Raw genomic sequence first — 12,284 nt, forward strand, 5'->3', positions numbered from 1 at the left:
ACAGAATCCTGAATTCTGCTGAAGTCTCTGCTGTCAGGCACACTACTGTCTCAGCTTCAGCTTAGTGTTTGCCTACAAATCCTGTCCCTTTTCAGCAGAGCTGTCCCCCAGCCAGTAACACTTCAGCCTGTGTTGTTGCAGGTTATTCTTTTCTCTTGAATGTGAGAATTTCCATTTGTGTTTGTTGAATATTCTGTCAAAGTTCCTGCTGTCTCTCTTCTCCAGCCTGTGTGGATGGCAGCCCAGCCCTCAACCATATCAGCTGGTCTTCCCCACATTTTGGTTTCCTCTGCAAAGCTTACAAGCAAGCACTGCATAGCCTTTTACAGATTGTTGATAATCGTGATTAGCAATGTCCCAGGATAGACCTCATTAGCAGCTTCCAGGCAGTGTATGACCCAATAACCATTAAAATGGTAACAAGGTGGGTTTGGCTGAAGACAGGAACAATAATTACTCTGTAATGGTGCTACATGCTGTAACATTTTAAAACATCATAAAGAAGGCATAAGTGATAGCATCTTGCACTTTGGTACAAAGTTTACAGTACTGTTAGCACTTACTGGTTCTCTAGTGAGTCAGTGAAGGTGTTAATGACCAATAAATCACTTCCTAGAGATATTTCAGCAGCAGCAAGGAAGGCAGGAAAATGGCTGCCGTGAGCAAAATGACCCCTTTCCAGTCTCTGGCCAGTGAATGATGCTAATAAGCCTGCACGTAAAGATTTGTACAAAATCATCAGGCTTCATAAAATCCAACTTTATGAGTCATATCTAATAGCTACTGAAAGAAAATCAGTTGAAGTCAAGGAGCTCATGACCCTACAGTCCGGACTATCTAACTCTCGTTTTTTTCTCTGTAGTGTATTGGTCTTTCACCAGCCAAGAACTCAGAAACAACAACATAAAGAAACAAATTGTTCAAGTGCTTGGAGGATGGATCTGTTCCACTGAAGGCCATCTGACATTCCCCAAGGATCAACAGAATTCAGTTACCTTAAGTGTAGCTCCAGCTGTGAGTAGAGGAAGTGAACAAATGCCCTTCTTGCCACAATTTCTGCATGGCAGTCGTTGACCGCAAGCCCTTGGTCATTAATGTATTCCCCATTTATACATTTGGTACCCGATGACAGCACAATAACCTGAGCCTGCCTGATGTCCAAACCTGTAAGAAGAAAAACAAAAGCACTGTGAAATTGCCGAGGGTGAGTATGATACCATAATTGCTAAAGATCTCACAGCCCAGGCTTTGATGTGGCAGCCCAGACAGGCCTAATGGGATGCTTGTAAAGGTGATGATACAGCCTTTGGAATATGCAGGAATCTCACATCTCTGTGTTATTAGAATAATAAGAGCTCTATTTCAGTCTTGCTGTTAATTCCAAGATAAAAGCTTGCCATGAAGTTTGCTTGTTAAATCAATAACTACATCATAGGAGAGTACATGCTGTAGGGAGGTAATAAAGATCTCCTGCAGTGCTGATAAATGGCCAGGTTTTTATGAGCTGTTGAAGACATTTGCTGGTGGAAACATATACTCCCTGTAATGTTAGGTTTCATTGCTGTTGCACTATAAGTACTAAATAAAATGCAAGTAACACTTCTGAAGCTGCTCTTTAAAAATCTTGGAGAACAAAGAGATCTGACTTCCAGTTCTGTTTCCTTTTTGTTTCCCCAAGGCAGCTACATCAGTGCCTTTTCCACTGTGGTCCCAGGGATGAAGCATTCACCACTGAGACCAGTTTTGTTCCTTCATTGCTTCTTCAAATGACTGTGATGGCAATCAAAAGACATTGGTTCAGATAGACACTTTGTAGGATTAAATAATGGTCTCTTTGGAGTCAGTGATAAATTGCTTACAGACTTCAACAGGACCTGGGTTTCAATCTAAAATGTAGCTCATTCAGTCCTGTGGATGATTTCAAAGAAGAGTCAGGAATGAACTGAGCCTAAACAGAACATTTCAGGATGCATCTCTTTGAATACCAAAGCACAAAGGAACAGCTCTTGGGAAAAAGGGATTTTCTGGCTGATGGGTGTTTCCTCTATATGTCACAAAGCAGTCTAAGAGTGCTGGACTGTGTTTGACAGCTGCACATGATGACTGTGTGTAGACAAACACATGTACAGTATAGCAAGGTAGGCTGCTGGGGCTGTGCCCGTGTGGTGTCACCTGAGAAGCCCTCTGTGTCCTGCCCAACCTCTGGCTGCTGCTCCGGGGAAGTGGGGACATTCAGGAGGTTCTGTGCCCTCCCCATGCATCTCACATGAACATCCATAAACTGACTTGGTGGAAACAGATGCTTATGTTTAAGCAAATGAATCAAGCCTTCAAAGTCTGATGAACTGGTTACTAAGAGAGGCCTGAGGCTGCAAGTACTCCTAGGGGAATGGAAAAAATCTCTCCATGGGCCATGGTGATGCTGTTTCTATAGTGTTTCTTCAGATGTAGAAAAAATTTAGGAGTTATTTTATCGGGACAGAAATGTGGGTTGGTTTTTTTTTTTTTTTTCTTATGATGAAGCCTATTGAGTGGCAAAAAACCCAAAAAATTGCAGAATTTTTTTTGGGTTGGAAGCACAGTGCATGGGGTCATGTTCTCTCACAAGATACATGATACCAGAGAACAGATGAATGGAGGAAGAAACTGTACCATAAATATAAAGGGCTGGTGCTGCAAGTGATGTCTCAGTTAGTAAACAGGACCAATAACACTTCATAATTTCCACACAGCACTGGGACAGGTGGTGGTGGATGACATGCTAGAGATTTGCTGCCACGCTTATGATAAATAATAACATATTATAACAAAATTATCTCATGCCCATACCTAATGATAGCTGCATCAACAGTCCAAAAGGTTTCATAGTATCACATAATTGCAGCATTGTGACATTTGTAGGAGAGGTGCAAGTATTGTGAAAAATTAATTTGATCACATCTGACACCCAGGTTGTGACAATTTCACATATATAGAAGTTTCATATATAGAAGGTTTTATAGGTACTAGTGCCAAAGTACACATCACTGTAAACCTGGAAATTATTTGCTATAAATGTGACCCTAAAATGTGTTTGGGAGTGTTTATGAAAAAAAAAAAAAAAAAAAAAAAAAAAGCAGAGTTGGAAATCTACAAAATCAAGGTGGACAGATGGCTCCTTCCCCAGAAAGAAAGGTGCTTATATGCCATACACCAGGTGTATGATGTCACTTTGCTTTATGCTCACTGTTTTCATGAGAAAGACAATAGGTATCTTAGATTAGACACATTCCACCCATTTGACTGTATCTTTCCACATTTCATGAGACTGCCTGCTGGGACTGTCAGAGTCCCACCCAGCATCTCAAAAGCAGTGTATACTTTCCTGAAGAAGTACAGGGTATTTTCCTTGGTTGGAAGGTTTGTGATAAGAATCAGCTATTTTTTGGTTCTATATTTTTTCTTAGCACAGCAGGAGTACATCTGGAGGCAATTCCCTTGTTCAGAAACTCACAAACCTCTCTGCTTGCACCTGAGGACCTCCATCAATATTCCTTCTCAGGGCAGTGAGACTGTTTCCTTCTCCTTATATCGATGTACCCCTCATGTGCCTCCTCCTTTCCCCTTTCACCTGGCAGTCAAGGCATCAGGCTCTGAAAATGCACAGCAAACCATCTGGGGAAGCCCTCCTGATCTCCAGGAGCTGTATACCTTACTCACCCCTCCCAATTAGCCTAGTGCATGGTGTGATGCCTTTTATTATTTCAAACATTTTATCCATAAATAAGTTTAACTCTTTCTCTCTTCTACCAGGAGTGTGAGATGAGCACACTTAGGACTTTTTAGGAGGTCTGGATTTATTCACAAATGAAACACAAAGGCACTCAACACCTAGTGATCCAGCAATTGTATGAATCTCTCTGATTTACTATCACAGTGTCTACCCACACAAGTGGGTGTGGATGGGCACAAGTAACAAGACTGCTTGGGGTGTTGTTAGTTTTTGGGTGAATTAATCCAATATGTTGGCTTCAGTGACATGAGACCACAGTGGGTAGCCACGTATTGACACAGCCTGGGGTGTCTGCCAGTCCTGGCAAGGTTCCTGTGTTTGCAGAACATCCCTTAGATGTTGACTAGGGCTGGAGGCAATGGTTTTCAAGATCTTAGTGAAACAGTCTGAGGTGTTAAACATTAAAAATATTCACGCATTTTCCATTTCCAATGACAGAAAATAATCCATGTTCCTCCATGCTCAGAAATAACCAAGAGTTATGTCTCAGTCCTATGGCACTCAGAACCACAGGTGTACATGACTTATGCATTAGCTCTGAAATATTTACACCTTGCTGGGGAGCCAAATGAGGAAAGTGATCTGTGTAGCTACCAGTGTAGCTACCAGTGTTCAGTGCTGCATGTGAGGGCACCCATCATGATGAGAAATATTCTAACAACCTGACAGTTGCCCGATGTGTTCAGGAGCACGTATGCTAGCAGGTTGTCCTCTTGCATGCTTTGCTTTGTACATGCATAGAGTTGGTGGTTTATTCCCTGCGAAATTTGATATTACTGCCAGCGAACACAGGAGGAATTTGTCTTTGAGAATAAGACACGTGATGCGTAGTTGATGAAGGCAAATTTTAACATTGACTGATCACATTGACATTTTAGGCAGCATTTCCAACTCTTGAGCCTAGATACTTGCTGCAGTGATTCAGAATTAATAGGCGCTTCTTTACATTTGTCTATTTTGCATAAAACCAGTAATTACTAACTCTTGTTATTAATGTTGACTTCCTACTTTACTTTGCCTGCAGAATACTTTACATTTCTCAAGTGATTTCTATTTACCAATGTCAAGCTCCCTCCTAAACACTGATTAATTTCACCTCAGAAATGAGGCAGCTCTAGACTGAGCACACGCCCAGGCTGTGCCTGGGCAAGCCATAAGATTCAGCGTGGCAAAATCCTCAGCTGGCACTAAGCTGGCACCACCAACCATGTGGCACTTTCCCTGCTGAGTGAGGGGTGTAGAGCAGGCTGTGATCCGAGGTGAGGATTGCTCTTGGTGAGAACCCTGTCCTTAATAGAGGGGGGGCATACTCAGATGAGTGACCGAGGGACCTGACTGTGCTCACATCACTTGACAAAAAATGAAGAAACAGGATACATTATTATGACTTTAACTCCTGACCCTCTAATTGTCAGAGTTCATGAGGCATTTCTTTCCCTCCCGCCTTCTGGCAAGAAATGTTTGAGGAGACATTAGGTTAAAAGTAACTACTGAAGGATTTATAACAGGCACCTGCATTAGGTTTCTATTATTTGCCTAAAGACTTCTAATAGCTTTCAATTTGAAAAGGAAATGAAGCAGGGGAAAGGAAACTGGGGAGCTGTGTCAGCATACTGGCAGGGTTCTCCCTGACACTGCATTCACAGGGACAGCTCGGAGGGTAGGAAGGGAACTCACCATGGGTTATTTTCAAAAAATTCTGCCTATTAACAAGTAACAAAAATGTCCCCATAAGTGACACACCGTCTTTGATCACAGACTCAGCCTAATGATCTGGTAAAGTAATGAATCTTCCTGGTGCTCAGCTGAAAGCTTGAGACCCTGCTCGGGGTCCAGTCAGCAGGGACTCCTTTCACAGGCCAGACAGACCTTGACTCCACTAATGTTCATATTTTGTGTGTCAGTGATAATCCAGGCTTTTGAGTGGCATCTGAGCCTTTGAAATGAAAATGGGTTATATTATGAGCTTTTTTCAGTTTGCTGGCACCAGTGGTGGGATTTATTTCAGCTACCCTGGATAACCAGAGTTTAGATGTCTGCAGCTGAGCTAATTGCTGTATACTCTCGTTATACTCAAAGGAAAGGAACTTTCCTGGGAGGTAATTCATCTGGCCTATTTTAGATACTTGCTTTTGGATGGCCTGCATTACACCTCAGTATTGCCAGCTTCTCTTCATGATCTCTGAAGATCTGCAGACAGCCATCAAAGGTGTAGATTTCTTCCCTATAGACAGATGCTTCTAGTAAAATCTCTCTTATTACAAGTAACCAAATATCATGTGCAAATCAAAACTCCCCAAACAATGAGATTACAAGCAGAGCAACTATAGTCCTTTAAATTTTTTTTCCTGATGTTTAAACTTTTTTTGAGTTTTTTTCTTATTTTATTTTTTCCCCAGAACAATTAAGGGTAATTATTTGTGTTAATATTAATATTACTGAGAGCTGCGGGGGAGAAGAACCCGACCCCCCTGGCTCCAACCTGCTTTCAGGGAGTTGTAGAGAGTGATGAGGTCTCCCCTGAGCCTCCTCTTCTCCAGACTGAACACCCCCAGCTCCCTCAGCCCTTCCTCACAGGACTTGTGCTGGATCCCTTCACAGCCTCCTTGCTCTTCTCTGGACCTGCTCCAGCACCTCAATCTCCTTCCTGAACTGAGAGGCCCAGAACTGGACACAGGACTCAAGCTGTGGCCTCACCAGGGCTGAGTACAGGGGAAGAATCCCTTCCCTGGACCTGTTGGCCACACTGTTCCTGATACAGGCCAGGATGCCATTGGCCTTCTTGGCCACCTGGGCATACTGCTGGCTCATGTTCAATTCAGTTCAGTTCATGTTCAGTTTCCTGTGTCCTGCCAATCCAAATCCTGTCTTCCAAACTTGATCTCCCTAAATACCAGTCCTGCAGCTACAGGGCTTGCAACAGATATTACTTGGAAAGGTGCTGAAAGAAGAGACAGTAAGCAAGAACAATTATGAAGGTTTGCTGAGGAAATTAGGATCTGGAATCTGGCTGACATCTTATTGACTACAGTTAGTAGCTGTTCTTTCAACTAAGTCATGGCCATAAATGCAAACTGTCTACACCCCATCAGCTGCAAGACCCAGCTCTACCAACAAAACCAGAGAGTTTTGACTAGTCTAATCAATGTTTCTACTGACTAGAATAGAGTTACTCTCAATTACAGTGTTCTGTAACCATTAAGACCTTCCATAACACGGAATCTGTAGCCCTGCATATTTATGTGTTGGAAAAGGAAAGTCAAAATCACTAGGTAATTGCAAGAGGTGTTGACTGTTACATGCAATCAGAAAGCTGATTCACATGGGCTATGTATCAGAGAACTGTGAAATTCAGTGAGCTTAATTCACATGGAACAGGATGGAGTTTGCAACTGCTAATGCCAGCTTACCTCTGGGATCACACTTTGGCTTCTCAGCAGCTGGCACTACACGTAAAGGAACACCAGTCAGTACACAAGCATCGATTTCACTGCATGTTTTAGACCCTGCTAATCATAAGGAAATCTATCTTTTTTCTTAATATGACACCGTAAAGACAACTGACTGCTTGGAATACATTAATTTTAAAATAGAAAAAAAAAATCAGAAAAATCAGATTTGATAAATTAAAGAAAACCACGTCTTTTATTGGGTTGGAGACAACTGACAGAAAATCCTTTGCCATACAAAAAGGAAAGCCAGAAATAATGATAGTGTAGCATCAGATCTTGTGAATAATTCATGGGGTACAATTTCATGTTATTTTAAATGGTGCTGCTTCTCTCTCTGATAAACAATAATTTTATGCTCTTTCTTTACCTTTTCTAGCAAATCGGTCAAAGGATTGTCTATTGTTATCTGCAAAAAGATGTATTTGGAATAATTTTCAAGGCAGCTTAATAGAGCTCTGATCACAGAGGAGTGATTTTTTTTTTTTTTTCCTCTTCTGTCTACTTGTAGTTGAATAAATTCAGGTTTTCATTTCAGGTTTGTTTAGGGAAGGAAAATTTCTTGATGCTACACAGCACTAACAAGTCCTGTATTATTTTCTGTTATCTTCTTCCCTTGCAGCTGTAGCACATCCTTGGAATGGCTTTAATTTAGTAATAAGAGACAGTCAAGACACGGATAGGCAGTTTTGCTGGAAAAGTTGCCTCTGGAACTAGTTTTGCATCCCAATATTCCCAGGCAGGCCCCTCAGCCTGTGCTGAGCCCTGTGGGGAACCTTGGGACTGGGCAATGTCCCTTGTAACATACTTCTGCAAAAGAAATTAAGAGCTCTTCTCCCCAGTGCTGCCCTGACAAAACCAAAACCAAACAAAACAAAAAACCAAAAAACCCCAACAACAACAACAACAAAAAGCAGCGCAAAACCCAAAAAAACAGGAAAAGGACACATTTCTCTGAAAGGAGTTGAAAACATTGTCCATGTTAGCTAATGACTGCATAGTGGTAGGTCTATAGTCTATAGCTAGAAGTGAGGGATGTGTCTATCTGCCCATTTGCCATATAATTTGGTGGGGCATCTACAATCCCCTCTTTTTTTGAGGTTTCAAGACCAGTGAAATCAAGATGCATCTGCAAGGAGGGAGCTGAGGGGGTGTGTGTGTGTGTGGCATGGCTTACCCTGCAATTCTGTTTCAATGCGGAACATACACCCCTGACACAGGGAGCTCTGCTGACCCCTGTTCTGCATGGGGAGCAAAACAACACTCAAAGCTAAAAAAAAAAAAAAAAAAAAAAAAAAAAAAAGTAGGCATAAGAGAAGAACTGTGCACATCACGAATGATTCAGGAATAATTAACAGTGTGAATATGGCTATTAACAATGTGCATTTATCTGCCAGACATAAGGAATCTGCTGCAGCTCATTTTTCTCTCTGTGTTTTCTGCTGTACCAGTGTTGGTGATAGTGACCATTTCAGTGAGACTGGGTGTCCTGCAGAGCAGCTTTGAGGTGGATGGGAGAGGTTGATTTGAAGACATGGCTGATCAAAAAACTGAAAAGGAGAAGCATGTTAAGGACTTATGAAATGTAATAGCAGAAGTCTAAAGAAAAGGCAAATACACAGCTAGCAAAATATTAGGATTAAAGAAGGTGCTAGCAGTGAGGCTAAAGACATTTAGGGGTATAAAGAGAATGGAGTCTTTGAAATACTGAAGCTGTGCAGGGATTTCTTTTCCTGATGTCAAACTGTGGGTTATGTGAAAGTAAATATATTGTACTTCTGTGGAAAGAGGGGGTGTAGAGGAAACTTTTGAGAGACTCATTTTTCTGCTTTCATTAATGTATTGGGTACCCCTCTGTTCTGCCTAGGGAAGGTTACTCTCTGCAGCACTCTACGTCAGTGAATGAGCAGGGGCAGAGGCAGAGTCCTTTCTCCCCTGATCTCTGATCTTTCTTTGCAGGGTATTGTCCAAGAGCAGCCATGGCTCTGCTTTCACAGCCAGGCTCAGTAATCTTCCTCCAATATGATGGGGTGTTTCTTTGTGAACAAATTCCAAATTCAGTTCTTCCACAAGAAAAATCCCTTTCCAACACAAGTCAACTCTGAACTGCTCAGTCACATCCCTGGATGCCTGAAGAAGGACTCTTGCTCTAATCCATTTTGCACGATGTTTCCATGCAGGTCTTTCCTGTAAGTCTTATTTACAGGGAGGGATTCCCAGCCAAGAAAAGAATGAAGAGGAGGTTGCCAAAGTGTAGATAAAGCAGAAAGCAGAGACAAAGTGGTGTGGGTTGCAGAGGAGAGGGACCCAGCAGGAAAGAGCAGACAGGGTAAATATGCAAACCTTTGGTAAGCTACACAGATGAAAATGGTAGAAGTGTGTCCAAGTATCTGAAGGGTGAAAAGCCTGAGGAAAGAGGTGGGTACTGAATTTAGAGCAGTAGAACTGAGGAACTAAAATCACACAAAATAAAAGTCAGGCCAAGTAACTGGTGAGAATTATTAACTATGGGATCTTTTAGATGAGAATGCTTTCCCAAGGTAGTGTTGAAAGCCCCATTGCTAATTGATTCATTCAAACCTAGTCTGAAAAAGCACTCGGGAATACACCACGGGGAACAATCTGGTGCTTGCAGGGAAATGGACTGGATGACTCAGTGGTCTTTCCCAGTACTAATTTCTATGGTCCATTTCTCTCCTCTCCTTAGTGTTAAGGATAAAATCCCATCATCTTTGCTTCTGAGAAGCATGGAGTGAGACAGTGCTGTGCTTGCAAGCCCCAGTGCCCTTTGTCTTGCCTTCCTTAGTGTTGGGTTTAGAAATCTGGGAGGGGCAGTTACCCCAAGCCTCCATGAACATCATCCCCATACCAGATCCAGACGGATTATTATTTTTTTTTAAACCTAAATGGGTGGTAGCAGAATCAAAGATACTTGAGGGCTCTGTTTTTGTGAGTTTGAACACTTTTTATCCTCAGGAAGAGAGCTGTGCAGAGGCTTACAGACAATTCCTAATTTTAAAACAGAACGGAAAGTACTTTCCCTACCAGCTCCTGAATGCAGATGTCTGTGTTTCTCTAATAAATGCTGTGCCACAGATCTGAGCATTAAATAAATTGACAGTCTTACATGCTAGTGAGAGCCTTAATTGCAGTGAGAAAGGATAAAATCCTGAATGTTGATTTTGGCAGGTAAATATAGGAGGAACTTATTCTTTCTTTTTGTTAAAAAGGCTTTCTATGCATTTTACTAGGTCAGTAAAGTAAAAGTAGCAGTATATGTCACTAAGCTGTTATTCACTCAAGAAACTTGTGTTTTTAGGGTGAGATGTGCTGTCTGTATTGAGACAGGGACAATTTCCAGTTTGGCTTATCACAGAGCAGAATGCAAGTCTGAACTTACTCTTGCTTCACACATTCAGGGATGGAAACACAAGTGCCTAGTTTTAATTTCTATGTTTTATGTTCATTATTATACCCATCCTTGTGGCCAATGCACTTATATGTGACACAAAGCCAGGGCCTCACCTGCATTCAGGTTCTGAGAGATGCCAGTTACTATTTCAGTCAGAAATATTCTTTAAACAGCAAGTAGCTAAAGATCAGTCCAGATAAAAGATATGGTCTGGCATAAGAGGCTAGTTGTCCAAGAACTGCTCAAAAATGGAAGCCAGAACAACCAGCAGGCACAGTGGGGAAGATGTCTGCTGCTGGAGCTGCTGAAAAGGCACCAGTAAGAAGTGCTGGACATATCTTGTGCAGCAGGTGGAAAATGGGGGCTCAGTTCCCTTCCCCAGCTGGGTCCCTCTCCCATGGGAATACCTAAAACTGCTGATCTGAGAGGGGTTTTTCCCCCTGTTCTTGATACCTTCCAAACAGCTAAGAGGACAGAGTGAGGTTAGAAAATAACAGCAGTGAGAGGCTGTGTAATAGGGGCTGGTTGGGGTACTCACCTCCAAGAGTGAAGTCCTGGTTCTAATACTTACTCCAAGCTTATGCAAGCATCTCATCTAATTTCTCTTAATGTAAAATACATAATACAAATTGTGTCCTGGACACATGACCTTGAACCTGTTTTTCCCAACTCTGTGCAAGTACAGTGGGCTATAGGTCTGTCTCCCACCTCATATTTTCTGTTTGGAAGTAACATATCTTGAATTTTTTTTTGTTCCTTAGCACAGTTTTAACTGAAGGTATGAAGAACCACCTGAAGTGTGTTGTAGGGGGAATTCTTGCAGTGGGATGTCTAACCCCATTTTTTAAATGAAGTGATGAATCTGTTGGAGTCACTGTTTTAACTGCAAAACATCAGACTGTCATTTGAGTGGGAATTTGGAAACCTAAATAGGTTGGGCTGCAGTGATCCTAGTCTGCCCTTTATAGGTCTCCATAAAAAAAATCAGGGAATAGAGTTGCAGCTGTGTAAAAAGGATGCACTTATGGAGTTCAAAGTTATTTAAAGAGAATCTGAATATTGTTTAAGATTTACACAAGAAGAAAACAGGTTTCTGCACCAAAATGACATACATAGTTTCTAATTACATATCCATTTACCTCTTTTAAAATATTTTCAGAAAACTTGTCATCTGGTGGTGACGTGTCAACCTGGGCACATGTAAGAAGTAGAAAAAGTATCCAAGAATGTCAGAATTCAAGCTGCCTCCTCAAGAGCATCAGGCAACAGAAGCTGAAGAGACCTCAGGAGATTTACAAGAGCACATCAGCAATTTGGACATCCAATTTCCATCATGGGAATCGAAGTCTCATTGAAACCCTGAGCCTCACTGGAGCCAGGCTTTTAGCATCCAACTATGCAAATGGGACCAGAGAGCCTAAATTATTCCTGTGTGTCCCTTCTTGCAGGGATCTGCCCTGGGCACTAATCTGTAAATTATTCACCATTTCTCTAACTAGTTTGGCTACTTGAATCCCACCTGGCATGGCATAGATTATTACTCTACATACGGCCTGAATTTTTTACTGTCTTTTACTACTCTACAACTTTCCTATTTAAACTAAAGATCAGAAATCAATTGCCCATCAATATTCCTGATTGTACTTAGACA

At 41.8% G+C, this 12,284-nt stretch overlaps 1 protein-coding gene across 1 annotated transcript in view; it reads right to left on the reverse strand.

The window, feature by feature from the left end:
• The window catches only part of ADARB2 (adenosine deaminase RNA specific B2 (inactive)), a 312,866-nt gene that overhangs the window by 47,141 nt on the left and 253,441 nt on the right, over positions 1-12,284 (reverse strand). The window contains exon 5 of the mRNA XM_071734788.1: positions 996-1,164. Coding sequence (XP_071590889.1) covers positions 996-1,164 — 169 coding nt within the window. The remainder of the gene's footprint in view (positions 1-995; positions 1,165-12,284) is intronic.

The sequence above is a fragment of the Heliangelus exortis genome, chromosome 2 (assembly GCF_036169615.1).
Source record: "Heliangelus exortis chromosome 2, bHelExo1.hap1, whole genome shotgun sequence".
NCBI classification, from domain to species: domain Eukaryota; kingdom Metazoa; phylum Chordata; class Aves; order Apodiformes; family Trochilidae; genus Heliangelus; species Heliangelus exortis.